The sequence below is a fragment of the Kogia breviceps genome, chromosome 5, assembly GCF_026419965.1.
Source record: "Kogia breviceps isolate mKogBre1 chromosome 5, mKogBre1 haplotype 1, whole genome shotgun sequence".
Lineage (NCBI taxonomy): Eukaryota > Metazoa > Chordata > Mammalia > Artiodactyla > Physeteridae > Kogia > Kogia breviceps.
Window position 1 is genome coordinate 134,111,401 of NC_081314.1, and position 25,696 is coordinate 134,137,096.

The 25,696-nt window shown below is 37.8% G+C and overlaps 1 protein-coding gene across 1 annotated transcript in view; it reads right to left on the reverse strand.

Moving 5' to 3' along the window:
• Positions 1 to 25,696, reverse strand: part of LTN1 (listerin E3 ubiquitin protein ligase 1) — a 60,058-nt gene that overhangs the window by 23,935 nt on the left and 10,427 nt on the right. The window contains exons 7-18 of the mRNA XM_059065448.2: positions 17,277 to 17,450; positions 16,092 to 16,282; positions 15,227 to 15,362; positions 13,577 to 14,383; positions 12,989 to 13,030; positions 10,236 to 10,425; positions 9,415 to 9,654; positions 8,424 to 8,577; positions 7,258 to 7,402; positions 6,615 to 6,801; positions 4,785 to 4,944; positions 3,736 to 3,840 (exon numbers count right to left, since the gene is read on the reverse strand). Coding sequence (XP_058921431.1) covers positions 3,736 to 3,840; positions 4,785 to 4,944; positions 6,615 to 6,801; positions 7,258 to 7,402; positions 8,424 to 8,577; positions 9,415 to 9,654; positions 10,236 to 10,425; positions 12,989 to 13,030; positions 13,577 to 14,383; positions 15,227 to 15,362; positions 16,092 to 16,282; positions 17,277 to 17,450 — 2,531 coding nt within the window. The remainder of the gene's footprint in view (positions 1 to 3,735; positions 3,841 to 4,784; positions 4,945 to 6,614; positions 6,802 to 7,257; positions 7,403 to 8,423; positions 8,578 to 9,414; positions 9,655 to 10,235; positions 10,426 to 12,988; positions 13,031 to 13,576; positions 14,384 to 15,226; positions 15,363 to 16,091; positions 16,283 to 17,276; positions 17,451 to 25,696) is intronic.

Consider the following 25,696-nt stretch of genomic DNA (forward strand, 5'->3'; position numbering starts at 1 on the left):
CTATTTCACCTATGAATTACCTGTTCAAGTCCTAGACAAATTCTTCAATTTGAATAGTTTTATTAATAGAAGCTATTTATGTATTATAAATATGAATTCTTTATTAATTCGCAAGTGTTTTCTTCCATTTTGCCACCTGCCCTTTAACCTTTGCTTACTGTACTTTTATCATACAGAAGTTTTCTTTTTAAATTGTGGTAAAATACACATTATGTAAAATTTACCATATTAAAGTGTACAGTTCAGCAGTGTTATGTTCATTCACATGGTTGTGCAACCAATCCCCAGAACTTTTTCATTCACAAAATTGAAACTCTATCCATTAATTAAGAACTCTCCATCTCCCTTCCCCTCAGCCCGTCAACCATCATTCTACTTTCTGTCTCTATGAATTTGACTATGCTAGGTACCTCATCTAAGTGGAATCACACAGTATTTGTCTTTTTGTGACTGTTTTATTTCACTGAGCTTATGTCCTTAAGGTTCATCCACTTTTTTTTTTTTTTTTTTTTTTTTTTTGCGGTACGCGGGCCTCTCCCACTGCGGAGCACAGGCTCCGGACGTGCAGGCCCAGCGGCCATGGCTCACAGGCCCAAGCCGCTCCGCGGCATGTGGGATCCTCCCAGACCGGGGCACGAACCCGCATCCCCTACATCGGCAGGCGGACTCTCAACCACTGCGCCACCAGGGAAGCCCCATCCACATTTTTTTTAACATCTTTATTCGAGTATAATTGCTCTACAATGGTGTGTTAGTTTCTGCTGCATAACAAAGTGAACCAGCCATACATATACAAACATCCCTGTATCTCCTTCCTCTGGCGTCTCCCATCCACATTTTAACATGTCAGAATTTCCTTCCTTTTTAAGGCAGAATAATATTCCATTGTATCCATTATATGTATATACCACATTTTTGTTTATCCATTTATCTGCTGATGGGCACAAAGGTTTTTGTTTTTACAAAATCAGGTATCTATTGTTTCTTTTATGGATTCTGGGTTTGTGCTTTGCTTAAGATCTTCCCCATACCAAGATGATACAGTTTCATTTTCCCCTAATACTTTTATAGGTTTGTTCTTTACATTTAGTTTTCATCTGGGCTTTACTTTTATGTATAATGTAAGGGAGTGGGTCTCACATTCAAACACATGTCCAATTTTCCTAATGTTATTATTGACTCATCTCACTGATTTGAAAGACCACCTGTATCAAAAACTAAAGTTTCATGTATGTGTGGACTGGTTTCTGGAATCTATATTTTGATCCAGTGATCTGTGTGTTCACCAATTTCCTACTGCTTAATTATTATTTTGGTAGGGCAAGTCCTTTACACTTTTCTCTTTCATAAATGTCCCAGCTATTCTTAAGCATTTTCTCCCTTCAAATTGCATACTATGTTTAGAACAGTTTGTCAAGTTTTTCAAAAAACGCTGCTGAAATTCTGATTGACATTACACTGAAATTATAGATACAACAATTTTTATAATTTATCTTCCCACCTTCTTTTGTGATCTTAAGTTTTACAATTTTAAATTTTTGTTAAATTTATTTCTGGGTATTTACAGTTTTGTTGTCACTGTGAACAGAATTTCTTTTTTCTTATGTCATTTTTTAACTGATTATTACTGGTGAATAAGAAAGATATTGATTATGTCCATCTCATTTGTAATTAGTTTTAATAGCTATTTAGTTAATTCCCTATGACTTTTATAATCATAAAAAAATTAAAAATTATGCTGAATAAAAAAATCTAACATCAGGACTTCCCTGGTGGCGCAGTGGTTAAGAATCTGCCTGTCAATGCAGGGCACACGGGTTTGATCCCTGGTCCAGGAAGATCCCACATGCCGTGGAGCAACTAAGCCCGTGCGCCACCACTACTGAGCCTGCGCTCTAGAGCCCGTGAGCCACACCTACTGAAGCCCACGCGCCTAGAGCCCGTGCTCCGCAACAAGAGAAGCCACCGCAATGAGAAGCCCACGCACCGCAACGAAGAGTAGCCCCCACTCGCCGCAACTAGAGAAAACCCACACACAGCAACGAAGACCCAACGCAGCCAAAAATAAATAAATAAATAAAATTACTTTAAAAGAAAAAGCTAACATCAAAAGATCATATGCTGTATGACTCCTTTATATAACATTCCTAAATGATAAAATTATATAGAGAACAGATTATTGCTTGCCAGAGGTGAGGAGAACGGTAAGAGGGGAGGTGGCTGAGGCAAGAAAGGGTAACATAGGGGATCCTTATGATAAAACTATTCTGTAGCTTGTAATGTGGTGGTGGTAACCCACACAGAACACAAACACGTGAGTGCAAGTAAACTTGGTCAGTGAATTCTATCAATGCCATTCTCTTGGTTGTGAAATTGTACTAAAGTTATGCAAACTGGTACCACTAGAAGAAACTGAATGAAAGGTACACAGAATTTCTTTGTATTTTCTTTAATTGCATGTGAACCTATAATCCACATTAATAACTGAACTCAAAATAATACATTTAGGACTTCCCTGGTGGCGCAGTGGTTAAGAATCCACCTGCCAATGCAGGGGACACAGGTTCGAGCCCTGGTCCGGGAAGATCCCACATGCCGTGGAGCAACTAAGCCATGTGCCGTAACTACTGAGCCCATGCTCTAGAGCTGGCGAGCCACACCTACTGAGCCCACGTGCCACAACTACTGAAGCCTGTGCACCTAGAGCCTGTTTTCTGCAACAAGAGAAGTCACCACTATGAGAAGCCCGTGCACCACAATGAATCTCCAACTAGAGAAAGCCTGCGTGCAGCAACGAAAACCCAATGCAGCCAAATAAATAAACTTATATATAAATTCTTCTAAAAAAAACAGTAATAATACATTTTTTTAATTTTTAAATAAGATTAAAAATATCAAAATTTAGCTTACAACTCTACTGCACCAGAATACACACACACACACACACACACACACACATACACACACACAATTTCTGAATTCTTCTTGGTAAATCAGTAAATTCAAAATGCCTCTTGGTAAATTTCAGCTAGGTGTCTAATTTGAATGCTCAGCTTCTCTAGTATGATCAACTCTAGTAAATCTCTAGTATGTCCAACCTCACTATTTCTCTTAAGAACACATCAACCTCACTATTTCTCTTAAGAACACATTTCTTGCATTTTTAGAATTTACTTCAATAGGATGATCCTTATTTAAGAGTAAGTAACCTTTTTTAAAATTTTTTTAAATTCATTTTTTATTGAAGTACAGTTGAATTACAATGTATTTATTACTGCTGTACAGCAAAGTGACTCAGTTATACATATATATACATTCTTTTCATATTCTTTTCCATTATGGCTTATCACAGGATATTAAATAAAGTTAAGAGTAAGTAACTTTCCTTATCATTTCCATTTAGCAAATAAAGTGATGCAAGAAAGATAGGGAGGGGGAAAAGATAGATTCTACCAGAGAGATTTCTGGGGAAAAGAGAACAAGTTTACGAAATGCTAATTATTTCAAGCACGTATAAAATTCCTCAACAAAATGTTACAAGGTTAAAAATGCTTATTAAAAAAAAACCACGTTTCAAAACCTAAAGCACTTTAAATTGTTAAGTCTCATTTTCTTTAATTTCCTCATTTCCTAAGTCTGTTTTCCTGATTCATTAGAGACTGTTTGTTAGTTTGGGGTTGCCAAAGTGACCACTCATAATAAATTTCAAAGTAAAAGTATTTTCAATAAGAATACCCTTCTTTTCTCCTATAATGCCGTTTAACTTCATCAGATGAAACACTTCGGGAAAGGATCAACTTAGCAATAATAAGAGACCAAAGGGTGCCATTTTCCCTGGATCTAAAAGAGGAAAAAAAATTCCGTTTTTAAAGTGTACTTAAGATTTTTAAACAATGCTTACCTGGATTCCTTTTACAGAACTAAATAAATCACTTTGTAAGGGTATCAATTCACACAGCACTTCTGCACCCAAACAACTGCTGTTACCAAAAGGATTGGGAACTTAACTTCTGAAACTCCTTTACAGCTGATATTGAGCTCTCGTCCAAGGCAATCCCAAAGCCCCACAAGTTCCAATAGGGGAGATGACCTTAAAGATTAAGCTTGAGGACCAGAGGTTGCAGCTGGAAAGAGAACATCTCCCAGAGGACACCGAGGACTGTTGAAGTTGAGAAAGCAAGGAGGTACTGATATCCACTGAGGAAAGTTCTGAGTGTCAAGTATGTAGAGTGGGACTGGAAAGGAAGACCTGTTCAGCCTGGGGCCTCTGATACTGCAAAGCATACGAAAAATACTACAGGCAAGTGAAAAACTCTTCAAGAGAGCAGTTCAACACAGTAATTTCAACGAGCTAACCATCAAACTGCTATAACCTCTATAACAACTCTGTTTTCATACCTACTTCCTCATCTAGGGGAGAGGGTTTTGTGGTTATGATATTAAGACACACCTGCAACAACATGCAAGGTAAAAGGTTAAATTTAGAGTAGTGGAAGGATGGGTTACATATGACAAATTAAAACAACTTCTACGGGATTCTGTTTCTTTGTCATCTGGCCCTTGAATGTATTTATGGATTCAATAACACAGGCAAAGTCCAAATATCTCACCAGAAGAGTAAATCAAGTACTTAGTATCCATAAAGTATTTATCATTAAAGAATTGGGATTAATTTAGATAAACCCTCTGATTCAAAGATTAGCATGAAGTGGGCTTACATTTTAAAGACACAAGCCATAAACTAGCAACAGTCATAAAAAATGGAAATTGAAAGAGATTCTTACCTGTTAAATAACAGCTGCAAAAGGCCAGAAGTATTACCGAGTCCACATAAGTTATCATATGTAATATTCATTTTTTGAAGCATTTCACAAAATCCAGTTAGAAAAATAGGTGGATTGTCTAATTCTTCATACCACTGCAATGAATAGAGCAGTTCTGCAACTAACAGAATGGACAACACATTACTGAGTATACTTTGTGAACAGACCTTTGAACTGTTTTCACTTGTCCCCCCCATTCCCTAACATTCTCGTGCCCACTAATTTCAAAATATCTATGAACTGGGACTTCCCTGGTGGTCCAGTGGTTAAGACTTTGCACTTCCAACACAGGGGGCGCTGGTTCGATCCCTGGTCGGGGAACTAAGATCCCACATGCTACATAGCGCAATCAATCAATCAATAATCTGTGAATTGATTTTCCACTATTTGATGTTCAAGTACGGAGAACTAAGATCCCACATGCCGCACAGCGCAGCCAATCAATCAATCAATCAATATCTATGAACTGATTTTCAACTGTTTGATGTTCAACTATAATGAAAGCTGAGAATACCTGATACAAAATATCACTCCTCTCCCAAACATTACTTGGTCCCTTTTCTGATTAGTTAAGAATGTGACAGCAACCTAAGTTATCGGAGAGAGATACTGGAAGAATCTTCCTACTATTTTTGCCACAAATGATAAGAAGTTGCATCCAGGATAAACAACCATGGGACCCAAGACCTAAGAAGTTCAAGTCAATGTGTTAAGAAATGGGAGAGGGCACGATCTAGTAAACAGGGCATGGGCCTCAGTGACAGACTAGTCTGGATTTAAATGAGCTGCACACATCGTTATCAGCTAGGATAATACAAATCTACCTCACGGGACTACTGTGAGAAGTAAATGACCAAGTATCACAAAACCTGGCATGTCACAGGTTTTCAATACATAATTAGTCACAACTCTCTTTTATAAAGCCAGGTATGGATTTTGGAGTTAGAAGACTTGAAACCTGGTTCAAAAATCAAATCCCATCCCTTGCAAGTTCCAGATAAGAAAAACAACAAAAATTATTACTCTGATTTCCATTGTTGTTTTTGGACAGATTCACTCTGTGAGTAAAGAGCAGGCTAATCTCCTCGACCTCAACTGCATGTGGAGTTCGCTCACCACGAGAGGTGTTCCAGCTTTTTTCCACAGAGTGCAATATTCTCCTCCGCTAGTAACTGTACTCAGCTGAGGGCTCACAATCGAGACTGATACAGGAATTACGCAAGTCCTCCACCTTTCAGACCATTTTGTACAGGTCACACTGCTACCTACAATTCTACACCATTTCCTGGAATGGGGGAATTTTTGAATCCTTTTGAAGTTCAACATTTGAAGCTCCACTTGCTGGGAAAAAAATTATTGCCCTACACAAAGGTAGATTGATTCAAAAATTAATTGAAAATTCAGAATCCTTGATGAAACACAAGACTCAACCATTTTCTTTAGGGTTATGTGCCAAAGGATATGCTTATACTGATGTCATGCCAGCTAGAGTAACATCTTAAACCAAATTCTGCTCTATTGCTAACAAGACTACAGCAAGATATTGAGTATGATGCCATTTGATTTGCAATTTAACATTCATCTCTTAAGTGTCCTCAAGTTTCTCATTGCTAAAATAATTAAAAGGAGCTGAGGATTTTTGATTCTTTAAAGATTTAGATTGAAGTATAATCAAAATTATTTCAAAATTACAATTTAATTACTTCAAGATTTATGTTTATATGTATTTATCTGAATACTCATATATACTTATGTTTATATGTATTTATCTGAACGCTCATATATACTTACTTATTTTCTCAAGCTCATTATTTTCTAGGACTATTTCCTTTTTCAGTGCAACTAATATCATTTTGCTCAATAATGCTGAAGTACACAAATGGCTGGGAAGTTTCTTTGTATCTTGTTCTTTAAAATCTGTTTTGAAACACTCATAATTCAAACTGAGTCTTCCTTCTAAAAGAGGTCTATGCAACCACTGTAAAAAAAAAATACATTATACACAAAAGCATTCAATAGTTCAATTAATTACTAACTCTGCAATTAAGAAGGGAACAAAAATAAAGTTATTAAAATATCTTCAAAATGTTATTAGAATAACTTCAAAAATGAAGCTATTGCTAGTTTACTAGTAAAACCACAGAATCCTAGAAGTTTGGTTTCTACGAACAGAAATTATCAACGTGTGTTTCCTGAGGATTCCTTCAGGACAGAACAAGGTCTTATTTACCTTGTACCATGGCAACTGCCAAGTGTCAACTGGTATCTTGCAAACAGCAAACACCCAACACAGGAGCATTCAAAGGCAGAAACGCAAAGTTAAGATACTCATTTCATTTACTTTTTTTCTTCCCCAGAATAAAATTAAAATATTTAAGCTTGCATGAAATCCAAACTTCAGAATAAAATAAGTACTCTCCAATCTCAAACATACCTGCATAGGAAGAGACTGTCTCATCTTTTCCCATTCGCTGTTGTCTGGCATTACACTTCCAATATAAACTCCCAGAAGATAAGTATCTTCACTCTCTAGAAGCACATTTAGCAAATCATCAACAGCAGACAAGAGGACCTGAAGACTGAAAATAATGCAAATAACTTAACCACTGCAGTTATGTTATAACCAATTTGAACACACTGGTATACACTAAATACCCTACGGCAGATAACAGTTTACCTGAACAAAAAAGACAATTCAAAATAAAAGTAAATGGCCTCTCCACCCTCCCCTCATGACTTTCACACAAACAGGGGATTTTATCCAACATTTTGTAATTGAAATCAAGTGCTGCTTCTATTTCAGAATGAAGGGGAATGACCTATTTCAGATCAGATATTTCTGAAATATAGCTACTTTATTCCATGAAAAGAGTATGATAATCAGAAAAAGATTTAACCCAACCCCAGTAACTCTGGATGCATTCTCTTAGTTTTCATTTTTAGATATGGATTTAGGCATGAGATGTGAAATACATCTGCAATTCAACCCCTTACAACAGTGGCTACCAGACTCCCCCCAAAAATAAACAATGAAGGACAATCATTGTCCGTGGTGGCCATAAGAGTTTACGGTTACAATCCATACCAGCCTAAGACATAGGACAGCAGCCCTATCACATCACTGACCATAAATTATTCTGGTCAAAACAAATCACTTGGGCCTCCCTGGTGGCGCAGTGGTTGAGCGTCCTCCTGCCGATGCAGGGGACGCGGGTTTGTGCCCCGGTCCAGGAGGATCCCATATGCTGCAGAGCGGCTGGGCCCGTGAGCCATGGCCGCTGAGCCTGTGGGTCCGGAGCCTGTGCTCCGCAACGGGAGAGGCCACAACAGTGAGAGGCCCGCGTACCGCAAAAGAAAAAAAAAAAAAAAAAAAAAAAAAAACAAAAAACAAATCACTCTCCAACTAATTGAACTTAAATGGATGATCATTAAAACAAAATCCTTTTGGAAAAATCTGTTTGGATCTTCCCTTAGAATCCTGTAGATTTCTTACATAACAAGTCATTTTTCATAGGCATTCACACTAACCATGGAATCTTATTATGGACAATGATCAATTATTAAAGAGATACTCTGCAACTGAGCACAAAAAAAGGTTACCTTGTGATATCCAATGATGAAGACTGAACTTGGTTTTTCAGCCACAGAGCAGATAAACGCAGGAAGGTACTCTGTTTATATGTGTCGCCAGTTTGATGGACCAATAAATTCACACCAGAGAGCCAAGTATTTTTCAGTTTACTGATAAGAAAGTCTAAAATCAAGATGTCAACAGTGATTCATAATCCCTATGAAGTAACTATAATCAGTACAAAATGTCTGAAAGAACTCATTGCAGATCTGAGATTTGTAAGGTACCATTAAGAAAACATAAAATTACTATTCAACGGCTATAACAAAATAACAATGTCATAAATATGCAATAATATAAGCTAACTCATGCCATATCAATGTAAAAATGCTAAAATTTTTAAAGTCAGCTTTTTTCTGTTCTGAACTTATTTATAAGAGAGTTGACCTTTTGGAGATATGAAAAATATACCTTTTCTAAATAGAAAACTTAGTATTAAAGAAAGGGTTGGAGAGGAGGGCTCTCCATTAACAGCATTTTTTTTTCAAGAGTATTTTTTACATTCCTTTCACAAATAAGTCTGAATTAACATATAAGACAGGAATATAGTCCTTAAAAAGGGAATCTCAATTTCATTTTACTATACACCAAGACTGAATGTCTTTAACTATAAGAGAAGAAGGTATTAATGTCTCCCTTTATGAATATGTAAACTGAGGCATCAAGAAATTAAACAACTTGTGAGAGCTACTGAGTGAAGGAGCTAAGATTCTAACTCATCTATCATGGCCCCTTCCAAAATCGTTTCCTTGATATCAAGTAAAAACTTTAGATATAATGTCTACATACATCTTTAACTTGGTTTCTAAAGCTGAAAGTGTTTAAGATTTGTAGTCCTTTACTCAAAATGCTTTCAAAGTTCAAACACATTATGATTCAATTAAATAAAGCCTGGGCACTTACACTATGAAAGTCAGAGCTGGAGATTCCCAACAAAACATTTGAGCAGTAGGCTATTACCTGGCAAATGTGATTTTTCTTTGCTCTCAGCACACAACTGAAAGAGAGTTAACAATAAATCTTCAGATGATGGCATTAGCAAGCATCCTTTCGCTGAGCTGAAATAGTTATAGGCCACATCACATATAAAAGACACTGATGAGTCATTATTTTCAGCTTCTGACAATTTCTTTGCTTTGGATAAAGTTTCATGAAGTTTAACAATAATCCTTTCAACATATACTTCTCCAATCAAGTAATCTACAGAAAAAAATTCAAACAGACAAAATACAAGAAATATTAACAGTGTGTTTTCCTTTTTTTAATCTTTGTTTTTAATTTTTTTAACCAGTGTATTTTGATACTTTACTTGGGCTTAACATTCCACCTTGGTCTCTCCATGTGTTTTTTTTTTTTCTTTAATGGTGTTTATGTTTTATATAAAAGAAAATCACATCAACAAATCAATCTGTTCCCCATGGATAAAAGCGCTCACATTAAAAAAAGCTGTTCTGGGCTTCCCTGGTAGCACAGTGGTTGAGAATCTGCCTGCCAATGCAGGGGACACAGGTTCAAGCCCTGGTCTGGGAAGATCCCACATGCCGCAAAGCAACTAGGCCCGTGAGGCACAACTACTGAGGCTGCGCATCTGGAGCATGTGCTCCGCAACAAGAGAGGCCACGACAGTGAGAGGCCCATGCACGGCAATGAAGAACGACCCCGGCTTGCCGCAACTTGAGAAAGCCCTCGCACAGAAACGAAGACCCAACACAGTCAAAAATAAATATTAAAAAATTAATTAATTAATTAATTAAAAAAACAAACGCCATATTTTTACCTACCATTTTTAACATGTTGGGATAATACCAAGCTTAAAAGAGACCATCTTTCTGAGAAGTAAGATTCAGAAGATACTGTGGATTCCAAGTCCTTATTACAAAGATGATCTGCCAAGGTTACCAATTTCTCGCCAAGGGTATCTCCTTTTAGCCAAGGAGTTACTAAAGCATGTTTATCTGAACTAGAACATGCCTAAAACCATAAAATTAAAGCAAAGATTAGAAGCAAGATCAAAAAGTAGACTTGCCAAAATATTACTTGTACCATATTACCTCCTTTCATCATCACGGCCTCAACATCATCCCCCATGCCTCCTCCTCAAGTCCTAAGCAGGCTGGTATCTTCCCTATTCCCCACTAGGCCTTGCTTACGTACGCTTCCATGCTTTGTTCATGCTATCTTCCCAAGCATAAATATTCCCCCTCTTCTTTATTTATCAAAAGCACATCCATTATTTGAGATTTAGCATAAATCCCACCTGCTTTGTGAAGTCTCCCCCATCCACGCCAGCCCATACTCATCACTGCTTTTCTCTGAATCTCTAGAGCACTTACTGAGTTGTATTATTATTTATAATGTTTCATCTGTGTATGTCTTGTTTCCAATGAGACAATCTCATTGTAAGTTCCTTGAGAGCAGAGCCTGTCTTAAACTTCTTTGATACCTGCTATCAACACTGCAGATACGTTCAATGGATAATGAATGAACTTTAAAGACGGATTTTAAAATGCTCTACAAATATTAAATTTTTGTTCATTAATTTTGCTAAAATTAAAGAACAATTAGCATATAATAATGGTAGATTACTTCAATATGAACAACTGGACTTATCATTTGCCCAAATTACTTCAATATGAACAATGGGACTTATCATTTGCCCAAATTTTCTGAAATAGTTACTGGGGCAGATAGCTGACAGCAACTAGTTTATTTTCATGGGGTGGGGAAGCAAGGAAAAAAAACTGTAAATCCACCCCCAAAAGCATGCTGATCCATGTTCCCAGAGCTTCTTTTGGTTTAAGGGCTGAGAAGAAAGGAATTTGCAACTTGCCTCATTTCAAAGCAATCAGGAAAAAAAAAAAAAAATCCAAGTGTAGATTGGGGAGTGCCCCCCAAACTGTTTTATCTCCTTATTTAAACAATTGTAGGTAATGAGAGCCTCTATTTTAGTCCAAGTTTTATGACTATTCTGGCTTTATGACCTTAGACAAAGCTCTTAACCAACCTGGGCCTATTTCCTAATTTGAAAAAATGAAGGTTAACTTAGAAAATCTCTAAGGTTCTTTCAGTTACAAAAGTCAGGTTTGTTTTTAAGGAAGTTGACTTTAGGACTCTGCTCATAAAGTATGAGGCTGCATAAAAACAAGAAAAACTAGAATTTAGATGGCTGTAATATTGGCTTTCCTAAGATAGCTTACCAAATAAAACCAATCTATTTTATAGAATCCTACAGAATCCAAAAAGCAAACTTCTGAATAAAATGTCTCTCAGGTTATTAAGACATGAAGTCCAGCTTCTCAATGTTTTAACACATCCACAGAAAGAATCTAACAGGGGTTAAGGAGACTAGTTAGTCACAGAAGTACAGGAAGCAAACACTGGCTATGAACTTCCAAACACTGACCAGGAAGAGGAGTCTTCCAAACAGATGTACCTCAACTACTGGGAAGTACATTCCTAAGTTGGAAATGGATATATCAATCTTTATCTTATCAAATTATTAACTATATACTTTTGCTCTGATTCTATACTTATCAAGCAGCTTTCTCATAACGTGGCTTTTCATGTAGCCTGCCTATAGGGAGAGGAAGTACTGAATAAAGTAATTCAAATGGTGTGCCTAGTAAGTTATATTTCCCATTGAAAAAGAGTAAATTAATACTCTGTATTTATTTTGTAAAAATAAACTATTGGGGGAAATAGGGAGTTATTGTTTAATGGGTATAGTTTCCATTTTACTAGGTGAAAAAGTTCTGGAGATTGGTTGCACAATAATGTGAATAAACTTAACACTACTGAACTGTTCACTTAGAAATGGTTACTATGGCAAATTATATGTTTTTTCAACATAATTTAAAAAGACAGAAAAAAGAAACTTGTAAATTATAGAGTTATGTAAGTGAAATTTTAAAATACTGAAAAAATTCTTTAAGAAAAGGCAGCTAGTCATAACATTTCTATGGTTGGAAAAGTGTTATGTCATTTACATCTTCATTAGGAAAGAATACTTAAGCCATTTAAAAATTTTTCTCAATTATGTTTCTTGATTTCTTTTTATTATTTTCATCACTAATTTTCTTACTTAATCAAATGGCAATTAAATAAAGGTGGGAAGACTTTAGTTTGCCTGTATAGTATTCCAGGGTAAAACAAACTTAATTTCCTGATGCGTTCTACTCAAAGCTAGAACCATTCAATCCATTTCTACAGAAGAAAAAATAACTAGGATTACAGCAGAAACCTTAGTTTAAAAGATTAAACAAAGATAAATGCTTCACTCTTCCTTTGTTAGCCACTAGGGAAGAGACACTGGATCTTCCAGAACCTGTTCATTCTTCCCTGATATTCCTAACCAGAAAAATAATACTATAGAAAGGTGAACACCATGGCTTCTCAAATTATGAGAAGAAAGTTACAATAATAAGGAAGTTCTCTAACAGAGACACCGGATCACATACCATTATGTGAATATAGCTGTGGTTTAATTTTTGTATACCTATAAATACCAAAAAAAAGAGAAAAATCTCTAAGCTACCTTTTCAATGACCTGAAGAATAGAATTCCATTTCAGATCCACCTAAAAGAAGAAGAAGAGAAACAATCTGCTAGAAAACACAGTAACTGGTAAAACTTTTTATAAGTAAATGAAGAGACCATTTAGTCACTTCATTGAAGTGAAGGAACCACTACAAAACTAAAACATTTTTTTAGTGCGTCCAGCTTTAAAAAGTATGGACTGAAAGAACTTACCCTTTTATTACCAAGCTTTTGTCATCTTAACATATTTACTCTTACTGAACAGCTACCCAGAAGTCTCACATACTTCCCAATCCCAATCAAGAATATAGTCTTTAAATTGACATTCACAGTTAAGAAACAATCCCAAAATAACCCCCATACAGGTCTCATTCTACTCATTCATAATCAGTGTGCCAGTGTAAACCATTATAGTTTAAAAAGATACAGGGAACTCCCTGGTGATCCAGTGGTTAGGGCTCCATGCTTCCACTGTAGGGGGCACAGGTTTGATCCCTGGTCGGGGAACAAAGATCCTGCATGCAGGCATGCATGAATGAATGAATAAATAAATAAATGAAAATAAAAAGATACACAACAGTAATACCTCAATTAGATCATCTAAGACAGCTTTTCTTTCCATATGACTATCACAGCAACAAAGGGCACTGTACAAAATGTCCACCAAGAAACTAGCATCCTTCCTGTGATCTTCATTTAGCCAACCTATTACTTTCTGGTATAAAAACTGTATCGCGGGATTTTTTTGTGCAAGTTTGGCTATTTCAAGAGGCTTGGCTTTGACGATACTCTGTTTTTCATCACCTAATAGCACTTTAAATACTTGGCTTGAAGAGAAGGAGTTGAGCAGAGTGGAAAGAAACCTTAGATGTTGCTCCGACTTTTGTTCATTGACATAATTAACACTCATTTCTGCTAGTTTACAGACTAAGTCTTCCAAAGGTTTTTTCCTTAGGGGTGATATAAGGTCTGAGCAACTGTGATTGAGAGAAGGTTCAGCCATTAATTCAGAGCCTTCACTATTCTCTCCTTCTGAGGAGACACACTTCTCATTCTCTTTATTATTTTCGGGCATCTCATCAGCAAATCTAACCGTACCAACGTTTTTTTTAAACTTCAAGGAGCTCTTTGGCTTCTGAAGGACCTGTAATAGGTTAGAAACACCCAAAACTGACTTAACATCGGTTTCTGGCTCATTGATTTTCTCAACACAGATCTCTGACAGTCTTTCCCAGAAATTCAGTAGCACTTTCTCCAAACTGTAAGCTGTTTTATCATCTTTATCCAAATCTGCTTTGGCTTCCCATGAACTTAAAGTTTCTGCCAAATGGTTAAATAGCTGCTCATCTTGCAATCTTGGGTCTTTGAGAACTGCATCAATAAAAGGAATCAACTGAAAGAGAAGGTAGAAATATTAAAGTTCAGTTTTCAGGGAAAATAAAATTTAAACAAAGTATTCATAAAACATTATAAATTTTCATATTTAATAACTGAAAAACATGAATTTTTCCCAGAACTATGAAAAGAATTAATTTGAACCTGTAAATCATCTTCATATCATTCAAAGAGCCTAATGATTTCACTGTATCCCCCCGAATTACTTCTTTTTTATGATATAATTGACCAAGATCATTGGTCATCAACTCTTTGCATCTTCTGAACTTATTCAAAGTTTTTTGCTTTTCCTAAACCAATATGAAAGACGTATAGGACCCACAGAATACAGAATGCTTTCTCTTAAATTACAAAGATAAGAGAAATTAACTGAGACATCAACTAGGATCTGGGCTTATATAATCATATTAATTAATTTCCTACCATAAGGAACCATATTCCACGACCTGCTCTCATCACTAGTTCTAAAAGCCAAGCACAATTGCTCACAAAAGGATAAATGTACTACATATTTTAGAAGGAACAAGATGATTATAATATAAACTAAAATACAAAATGTTGAAAATTGCATCTTCTAAATTGTTTTGCACTGCAACTCTCTAAAACAGAGTTTGTACAACCAGAGAGTGACTAGTACTTAGGCATTATGGTATTATGCTAACAACTAACAATATAGAAATTTTCACTTATTTGTCAGAAATACACATTACTTAATTTGTAAATCATAAAAATGAAATCTTTACAAGGAAGGCTAGTTAATAAAAATGGCAACAAGACACAATGAGCTTGATTCTTTATAGCTAGTGTGCAAAGGCACTGATTATTTTTACATTATAAATACCTGATCATTGACGAGCATCTCTTCTATCTCTTCCTCACCTAAGTTTTGCTGCATTATAAAACGTAAGCATTCAAAAAAAGCAGATATTACTGCTGAGCACTCTGAAAAGCTGGTTTTGGTTCTTTCTGTTGATAGCCTAAGAAATAATAAATACCTGTGGATTACTCCTTCATGAAAAAGAAAATAAGCGATATAAAAATATCAAAAAAAGGCATGAAAAAGAATTTCTCAAAATAAAATTCTTCAATGAAAAACTAAGAACCAAAATACAGCCTAATTAGAATATAAACTTGAAGAACTATGAAAAATAGCATGTCTTCAAAAATGTATCAACAAAAGATAACATATTTATTTTCTATTCATGGACCAATCTACCTGCAAATTTCAAAGAGAGGACTTAACCAAATAAAGATAATACTGTAGTAGAAAAAAATTTTTTAATCATTAATAAAACTGGGTATCTTTTACTAAGTTCAACAAATACACTGAAATGATGTTTTGAGTGTGACTTTAAACAGCTATTATATTTAAGTTAATGGAAAAGTTCACTGGTTCATTTTCTGCACTCAGGCATTTGTATTTATCAACATACCAAAAAATGGGTCACTGAGAAAGAGCCTATTTCCACCTAAGGGCCTTGCCATAATTTATCTCACTTTCTGCTGCATACTACCACTGAAGTCTTGTAAGTACCCCAAAAAAGAATTCCAATTGTAATTCTCTGAAAACCTTAAAAGTGTTTAATGAACAGCAAAACAATTTGGGGAAATTTACATATGACAGTAACAAGTATGTCATTCTGCCCATTTATGAAAATAAGAAAAAATCTATTTTGCTTTAGAGGTCAAGAATTTAAATTCCTTACCCTGCAACTAGGGAGGTGAGAAAATTTTTGAAGAAATCCAACTTTGGATCTGTAATAGACTGAGGGAGTTTGCTGATAAATGGCAGAAGATAAGGATATATGACAGCAGCCAAACCCCGACCTCCTTCACGAACCACAGCTGACAGCTTGGGAAACACACTTTTTTTTGCATTTACATGAAGCCAACAGTCCTTACCAAAAAAAAAAAAAAAAGATTATAATAATTAGAGATCATAAACATACATTTCCCAATTAAGAGAGAAGACATATAGACTCTCAAAAATAAAAATCCAGTATTCTACCTAAAGAGGGTCAAAATCTCTCACCACCATTAAAAATTACAAGTCTGAAATTATAAGAAATTTATTACATTCAGTAATTATGTATACAACATGCTTCCAGGACAATATTGATCAGAAATAAGTATTTAGGGACTTCTCTGGTGGTCCAGTGGTAAAGAATCCACCTTACAATGCAGGGGACGTGGGTTCGATCCCTGGTCAGGGAACTAAGATCCCACATACTGCAGGGCAACTAAGCCCGCACGCCAAAACTACTGAGCTTGCGCACCTCTACTAGAGAGCCTGTGTGCAGCAAACTACAGAGCTCGCACACACTGGAACCCGTGTGCCACAACTACAGAGCCCACACGCCCTAAGGTCTGCGCACCACAACTAGAGAGGAGAAAACCACCCACATGCCACAACTAGAGAGAAGCCCGCACACAGCAACGAAAGATCCTGCATGCCTCAATGAAGATCCCATGTGCCACAACTAAGGCCTGAGACAGAGAAAAAAGAAGTAATATTTAACTGAAAAGATTTCTATAAAAGCTGCTTTCTAAACAAAAAACAAACAAACAAAAAAGCTGCTTTCTAAAAGGGACAGCAATATTTAATCTTAAATATAATATTCAGATATCTTGATTTCATTGGGCCATATAAGTTTAAAGGATATTGGTATTGACTAAACTGAAAGTAAAATAAAAATGCTATACCATTTTATAGTCAGTTTAAGATTTATACAAAGTTTTGGATTAAATATTTTATTCCCAAGAAAGCATTTTTCTAGCAAGTTTTAAATATTACAATCTGATAGGCTCTCTCACATGGTATCTAAGGCTTCTAAAATACAACTAAGAAGACAAATATTCCCAAATGTACTAAATGTACCTCTTTAACCTACCTCAATAGTTGTAAGTGTGTAAAGCACAGCTTCCCAGAGAGCAGGGCATACAATGGGGTCACTGTCATCAATGCTAAGAAGGACAGATGGGCTCACTTTGGATGCTTCATCTTTCATCAACTGTGGAGTATGTTGGCACAAAGCAGAAACTAACTCAAAATAGGCTGAACGGATCTGAAAGAAAAAATGGAAAGCTGAATTAAACTAAAGCCTAGTCAAGGTATGATAAAATTTTATTTATGGTAATGGCAGGTAGGTTATTCAATCTAACCCTTCCACTAATAAAATTAAAAGGGCTAGAAAAGATACTTTTTAAAAATCTTAAGCACACCACAGAGCTGAAAAGACATTAGGAATTACCAAGCCAAAAGTGAAGGCAGAAATAATTCAACTTTTCTATTTCTTTGGCTCAAGCAAATACAAATCCTCTCTAGTGTAAGAAGCCTTCATTTGGGGGCTCAAATTATCCCTATGAATATACTAGTCAGCACAAAGTTAAATATAGCCAAACAAAAAATAAGACACCATGAGCCACGATGCAGAAACAAAAGATAACACAGAGACCTGAGACTTTAAATCTTATATTTATCTATCAGTTACAAACTCCATATCAACAATGTTTATTATATATAAAGACACAAAAATTTAAAGAAATTTGAAGAGAAGAGGATCTTAGAAGAAGCACAGCAGATCTGAAAAAGAACCAAGCACAATTCCTAAACTAAAAATAAATACACAAATAAATAAGAGCACAATTCATACTTTAAGAGCATCATACTCAACATTAAGAGTCTACAACTGTTTCCATTAAAGTAAGAAACAAGAAAAGGATGCCCGCTACCACCACTTCTATTCAACCTATTCAATTAGGTACTGAGAACCTAATTAATACAGAGAAAAGGGGATAAAAAGAAACTAGCAAGTAACCCAAATTACTGTTTATAATCATAGAAAAATAAAAGGCAATAAAAAATATTCAAAAAATCTAAAGACAGGACTTCCCTGGTGGCACAATGGTTAAGAATCTGCCTGCCAATGCAGGGGACATGGGTTCGAGCCTTGGTCTGGGAAGATCCCACATGCCATGGAGCAACCAAGCCTGTGTACCACAACTACTGAGTCTGTGCTCTAAAGCCTGTGAGCCACAACTACTGAAGCCCGCATGCCTAGAGCCCATGCTCCGCAACAAGAGAAGCCACCATAATGAGAAGCCTGTGCACTGCAATGAAGAATAACCCCCGGTCGCAGCAACTAGAGAAAGCCCATGCACAGCAATGAAGACCCAAAGCAGCCAAAAAATAAATTAAATTAATTAATCAATTTTTTAAAAATTTGGGAAAAGAAAATCTAAAGACAATAAGAACTAACAGGAGGAGGAGGAGCTTCAAGATGGCGGAAGAGTAAGACACAGAGATCACCTTCCTCCTCAAGATACATCACAAATACATCTACACGTAGAACAGCTCCTACAGAACAACTACTAAACACTGGCAGAAGACCGCAGGCCTCCCAAAGGGCAAGAAACTCCCCACATACCTGGGTAGGGCAAAAGAAAAAAGAGACAGAAGAATAGGGACGGGACCTGCACCAGTGGGAGGGAGTTGTGAAGGAGGAAAGGTTTCCCACACACTAGGAAGCCCCTTTGCGGGTGGCGGAGGGGGGAAGCTTCGGAGCCACGGAGGAGAGCGCAGCCACAGGGGGGCGGAGGGCAAAGCGGAGAGATTCCTGCAGAGGATCGGTGCCAACCGGCAATCACCAGCCCGAGAGGCTTGTCTGCTCACCAGCCGGGGCGGGCGGGGGCTGGGAGCTGAGGCTCGGGCTTCGGAGGTCAGATCCCAGGGAGAGGACTGGGGTTGCCAGCATGAACACAGCCTGAATGGGGATAGTGCACCCTAGCTAGCCAGAAGGGAGTCTGGGAAAAAGTCTGGAGCTGCCAAAGAAGCAAGAGACTTTTCCGTGCCTTTCTGTTTCCTGGTGCGCAAGGAGAGGGGATTAAGAGCGCCGCTTAAAGGAGTTCCAGAGACGGCAGAAACGGGAGCAAGCCGTGGCTATCAGCGTGGACCCGAGACGGGCATGAGAAGCTAAGGCTGCTGCTGCCGCCACCGAAAAGCCTGTGTGCATGCACAGGTCACTCTCCACACCTCCCCTCCAGGGAGCCTGTGCAGCCCGCCACCGCCAGGGTCCCGTGATCCAGGGACAACTTCCCCGGGAGAACGCAAGGCGTGCCTCAGGCTGCTGCAACGTCACGATGGCCTCTGCCGCTGCAGGCTCACCCCGCATCCGTACCCCTCCCTCCACCCGGCCTGAGTGAGCCAGAGCCCCTGAACCAGCTGCTCATTTAAACACGTCCTGTCTGAGCGAAGAAAAGATGCCCTAAGGGGACCTAAACGCAGAGGCTGGTCCAAATCCAAAGCTGAACCCCAGAAGCTGTGCAAACAAAGAGAAAGGGAAATCCCTCCCAGCACCCTCAGGAGCAGTGGATTAAATCTCCAAAATCAACTTGGTGTACCCTGCATCTCTTGAATACCTGAATAGACAACGAAGCATCCCAAATTGAGGAGGTGGACTTCAGGAGCAACGATATATATATATATATATATGTATATATATATATATATTTTCCCTTTTTCTCTTTTTGTGAGTGTGTATGTGTATGCTTCTGTGTGTGATTTTGTCTGTATATCTTTGCTTTTACCATTTGTCCTAGAGTTGTCTGTCCTTTTTTTTTTTTAGTATAGTTTTTAGCGCTTGTTATCATTGGTGGATTTGTTTTTTGGTTTGGTTGCTCTCTTCTTTCCTTTTTTTTAATTACTTAAAAAAATTTTTTAACAATTATTTTTTATTTTAATAACTTCATTTTATTTTACTTTATTTTATTTTATTTTATTTCTTTTATTTTCTCCCTTTTATTCTGAGCTGTGTGGATGACAGGCTCTTGGCGTTCCAGCCAGACATCAGGCCGGTGCCTCTGAGGTGGGAGGGCGAAGTTCAGGACACTGGGCCAAAAGAGACCTCCCAGCTCCACATAATATCAAATGGCAAAAATCTCCCAGAGATCTCCATCTCAACACCAAGACCCAGCTCCACTCAAGGACCAGCAACGTACAGTGCTGGACACCCTATGCCAAACAACTAGCAAGACAGGAACATAATGCCATCCATTAGCAGAGAGGCTTCCTAAAATCTTAATAAGGCCACAGACACCCCAAAACACACCACCAGATGGGGACCTGCCCACCAGAAAGACAAGATCCAGCCTCATCCACCAGAACAAAGGCACTAGTCCCCTCCACCAGGAAGCCTACACAACGCACTGAACCAACCTTAGCCACTGGGGACAGACACCAAAAAATGGGAACTATGAACCTGCAGGCTGTGAAAAGGAGAACCCCAAAACAGTAAGTTAAGCAAAGTGAGAAAACAGAGAAACACACAGCAGATGAAGAAGCAAGGCAAAAACCTACCAGACCAAAGAAATGAAGAGGAAATAGGCAGTCTACCAGAAAAAGAATTCAGAATAATGATAGTAAAGATGATGCAAAATCTTGGAAATAGAATGGAGAAAATACAAGAAACCTTTAACAAGGACCTAGAAGAATTAAGGAACAAACAGTGATGAACAACACAATAAATGAAATTTAAAATTCTCTAGAAGGGATCAATAGCAGAATAACTGAGGCAGAAGAACAGATAAGTGATCTGGAAGATACAATAGTGGAACTAATTACCACAGAGCAGAATAAAGAAAAAAGAATGAAAAGAATTGAGGACAGTCTCAGAGACCTCTGGGACAACATTAAACGCACCAACATTAGAATTACAGGGGTCCCAGAAGAAGAAGAGAAAACGAAAGGGACTGAGAAAATATTTGAAGAGATTATAGTTGAAAACTTCCCTAATATGGGAAAGGAAATAGTTAATCAAGTCCAGGAAGCACAGAGAGGCACATACAGGATAAATCCAAGGAGAAACATGCCAAGACACATATTAATCACACCATCAAAAATTAAATACAAAGAAAAAATATTAAAAGCAGCAAGGGAAAAACAACAAATAACAAACAAGGGATTGAATCCCCATAAGATTAACAGCTGATCTTTCAGCAGAAACTCTGCAAGCCAGAAGAGAGCTAGCAGCAGGACACATTTAAAGTGATGAAGGAGAAAAACCTACAACCAAGATTACTCTACCCAGCAAGGATCTCATTCAGATTTGATGGAGAAATTAAAACCTTTACAGACAAGCAAAAGCTAAGAGAATTCAGCACCACCAAACCAACTTTACAACAAATGCTAAAGGAACTTCTCTAGGCAAGAAACACAAGAGAAGGAAAAGACCTACAATAACAAACCCAAAACAATTAAGATAATGGTAATAGGAACATACATATCGATAATTACCTTAAGTAATGGACTAAATGCTCCAACCAAAAGACAAAGACTGGCTGAATGGATACAAAAACAAGACCTGTATATATGCTGTCTACAAGAGACCCACTTCAGACCTAGGGACACATACAGACTGAAAGTGAGGGGATGAAAAAAGATATTCAATGCAAATGGAAATCAAAAGAAAGCTGGAGGGCTTCCCTGGTGGCGCAGTGGTTGAGCGTCTGCCTGCCGATGCAGGGGACACGCGTTTGTGCCCCGGTCTGGGAAGATCCCACATGCCGCGGAGCGGGTGGGCCCATGAGCCATGGCCACTGAGCCTGTGCGTCCAGAGCCTGTGCTCCGCAACAGGAGAGGCCACAACAATGAGAGGCCCGCGTACCGCAAAAAAAAGAAAGCTGGAGTAGCAATTCTCATATCAGACAAAACAGACTTTGAAAGAAAGACTATTACAAGAGACAAAGGAGGACATTACATAATGATCAAGGGATCAATCCAAGAGGAAAATATAACAATTGTAAATATTTATGCACACAACATAGGAGCACCTCAATACATAAGGCAAATACTAGCAGCCATAAAGGGGAAAATCGACAGTAACACAATCATAGTAGGGGACTTTAACACCCCACTTTCACCAATGGACAGATCATCCAAAATGAAAATAAATAAGGAAACACAAGCTTTAAATGATACATTAAACAAGATGGACTTAATTGATATTTATAGGACATTCCATCCAAAAACAACAGAATACACATTCTTCTCAAGTGCTCATGGAACATTCTCCAGGATAGATCATACCTTGGGTCACAAATCAAGTCTTGGTAAATTTAAGAAAACTGAAATCGTATCAAGTATCTTTTCCAACAACAATGCTATGAGACTAGATATCAATTACAGGAAAAACTGTGTAAAAAATACAAACACATGGAGGGTAAACAATACACTACTTAATAACCAAGAGGTCACTGAAGAAATCAAAGAGGAAATCAAAAAATACCTAGAAACAAATGACAATGAAAACACGATGACCAAAACCTATGGGATGCAGCAAGAGCAGTTCTAAGAGGGAAGTTTATAGCAATACAACCCTATCTTAAGAAAGAAGAAACAGGGGGTTTCCCTGGTGGCGCTGTGGTTAAGAATCCGCCTGCCAATGCAGGGGACATGGGTTCAAGCCCTGGTCTGGGAAGATCCCACATGCTGCAGAGCAACTAAGCCTGAGCGCCACAACTATTAAGCCTGCGTGCCTAGAGCTAGTGCTCTGCAACAAGAGAAGCCAGGACAGTGAGAAGCCTGTGCACCACAACGAAGAGTAGCCCCCGCTCAAGAGTAGGCCCCACTCACCGCAAATAGAGAAAGCCCACACATAGCAACAAAGACCCAACACAGCCATAAATAAATAAATAAGTAAATAAATAAATTTAAAAAAAAATGAAACAAGAAGCATCTCAAATAAACAACCTAGCCTTACACCTAAAGCAATTAGAGAAAGAACAACAAAAAACCCCCAAAGTTAGCAGACGGAAAGAAATCATAAAGATCAGGTCAGAAATACATGAAAAAGAAATGAAGGAAATGATAGCAAAGGTCAATAAAACTAAAAGCTGGTTCTTTCAGCAGATAAACGAAATTGATAAACCATTAGCCAGACATCAAGAAAAATAGTGAGAAGACTCAAATCAATAGAATTATAAATGAAAAAAAAGTAATAACTCACACAGCAGAAATACAAAGGACCATGAGAGATTACTACAAGCAACTCTATGCCAATAAAATGGACAACCTGGAAGAAATGGACAAATTCTTAGAAACGCACAACCTTCTGAGACTGAAGCAGGAAGAAATAGAAAATATGAACAGACCAATCACCAGCACTGAAATTGAAACTGTGATTAAAAATCTTCCAACAGTGGCGCAGTGGTTAAGAATCTGCCTGCCAATGCAGGCGATACGGGTTCGTGCCCTGGTCCGGGAGGATCCCACATGCCGCGGAACGGCTGGGCCCGTGGGCTGTGGCCGCTGAGCCTGCGCGTCCGGAGCCTGTGCTCCGCAATGGGAGAGGCCACAGCAGTGAGAAGCCTGCATACCACACACACAAAAAAAAAAAAGTGAGAAAGGCCTTCATAAGGCAAAATCAGTGGTTTTGATGTAATCAAAATTAAGATTTCTTTATAAAAGAGGACACATGAAAGGTGACAGAATGGGAGATTATTTACAATGCCTAAAAATGACATAAGGACTAATATTTAAAATATACAAGGAACTCCAGTAAAATATGAAAAAGAGAACTCCAATAGAAAAAAAGAGGTGAAAGATATGAATAAGTAGTTTACAGAGGAAACATAAAAAACTAAAAAGCTTATGAAGAGATGTTAAAAGTCACTAGTTAGCAGAGTAATTAACATTAAAGAAAGGTATCATTTGAACTCCTAATTAGACTATTGAAAAATAGGAAGTTGAATGATGCCCAGTCCTGGCTACAGTATAAGGATATATAGTAGTCATCATTATTGATAGTTGAGCCTAGACTAATGCAGCCAATCAGGTAAGCAATCTGGCACTACTTCAGAAAATTAAGTATGCCTATACTCTTTGACTCGGCAATTCAGAAATTAAGAGAAATTGAGAAAAAGAAATTCTCACAGATCTGGGATACATGAATGAAGATGCTCACTGCTGCCTTATTTGTGAGAGCAGGGAGTCGAAGGCAATCAGGGTGTCTATCACTGGGGAAATGAACTGGTAAAATGGAATGAATGCAAAGTTCTGAATACTACACATCAGTTAGAAGCCATGGGCCAGATATACATAGAGGAATGTAATGGATTTAAGTATATTAGTACTTTTTAAAAAACTACTGGGACTTCCCTGGTGGTCCAGTGGGTAAGACTCCGTGCTCCCAATGCAGGGGCCTGGGTTTGATCCCTGGTCAGGGATCTGGATCCTGCATGCATGCCACAACGAGGAGCTTGCATGACGCAACTAAAAGACCCGGCGAGCTTGGGACTTCCCTGGTGGCGCAGTGGTTAAGAATCTGCCTGCCAATACAAGCGACACGGGTTCGAGCCCTCGCCCAGGAAGATCCCACATGCTGCAGAGCAACTAAGCCTGTGCGCCACAACTACTGAGCCTGCGCTCTAGAGCCCGCATGCCGCAACTACTGAAGCCCTCGCACCTACATTGCAAGGAAGAGTAGCCCCCACTCGCCGCAACTAGAGAAAGCCCACGCGCAGCAAAGAAAACCCAACACAGCCAGAAAAAATAATTAATTAATTAATTTTTTAAAAAAAATCCCACATGCCGCAACTAAGACCTGGTGCAGCCTAAATAAATAAATAAATATTTCTTTACACAAACAAACAAAAAGTACATGTATAAAAATTTTTTTAAAAAAACTACTATGTAAAAAGCAATAAAATGGGATGAAATAGAACACAGTATCATTAGTATCATTTATGTGAATTAAAAACACATGCAAAAAGGCTGTGACATGCCTAACAGAGAAAATTAGATAAACTTCATTCAGGCATGATGTCTAGTGCTGTTGTGTGGGAATTCAAAGTTAGTGAATCAACAATATACATTAAATAAGGTGTCTTTAAACAGACACACATAAAACAAGGTTATGTACTGACCAACTGTCAAAAATGTCGTGACGAGACTAACAGGAGCCTCATCCTGCATTTCCCCTAAGAGCGATGCTTCGGTATTCACTAACTCAGTGTTCGTGGGCTTCACAGAATATAATCACAGTAAGCAATGAGAATCGACTGCACAGACGAAAGCACATACGTTAATCACACTTAGAACGGGCAGCTGGTGGAGGTGGAAGATGGAGACAGACAGACAAAAGGGAAAAAATAAATACATTAAAAGGAAGAGACTTGCACACACCCAGCAGTTTTAAGGTGCCATGAATAGAGGAAGAGGATGATTCAACTCTGAATCTGAGGTCCAAACAACTAAATTAAAAAATGAAAATACAAGAACATTCTAGTAAGAGAGGTAATTCAGTCCCGTCACAAA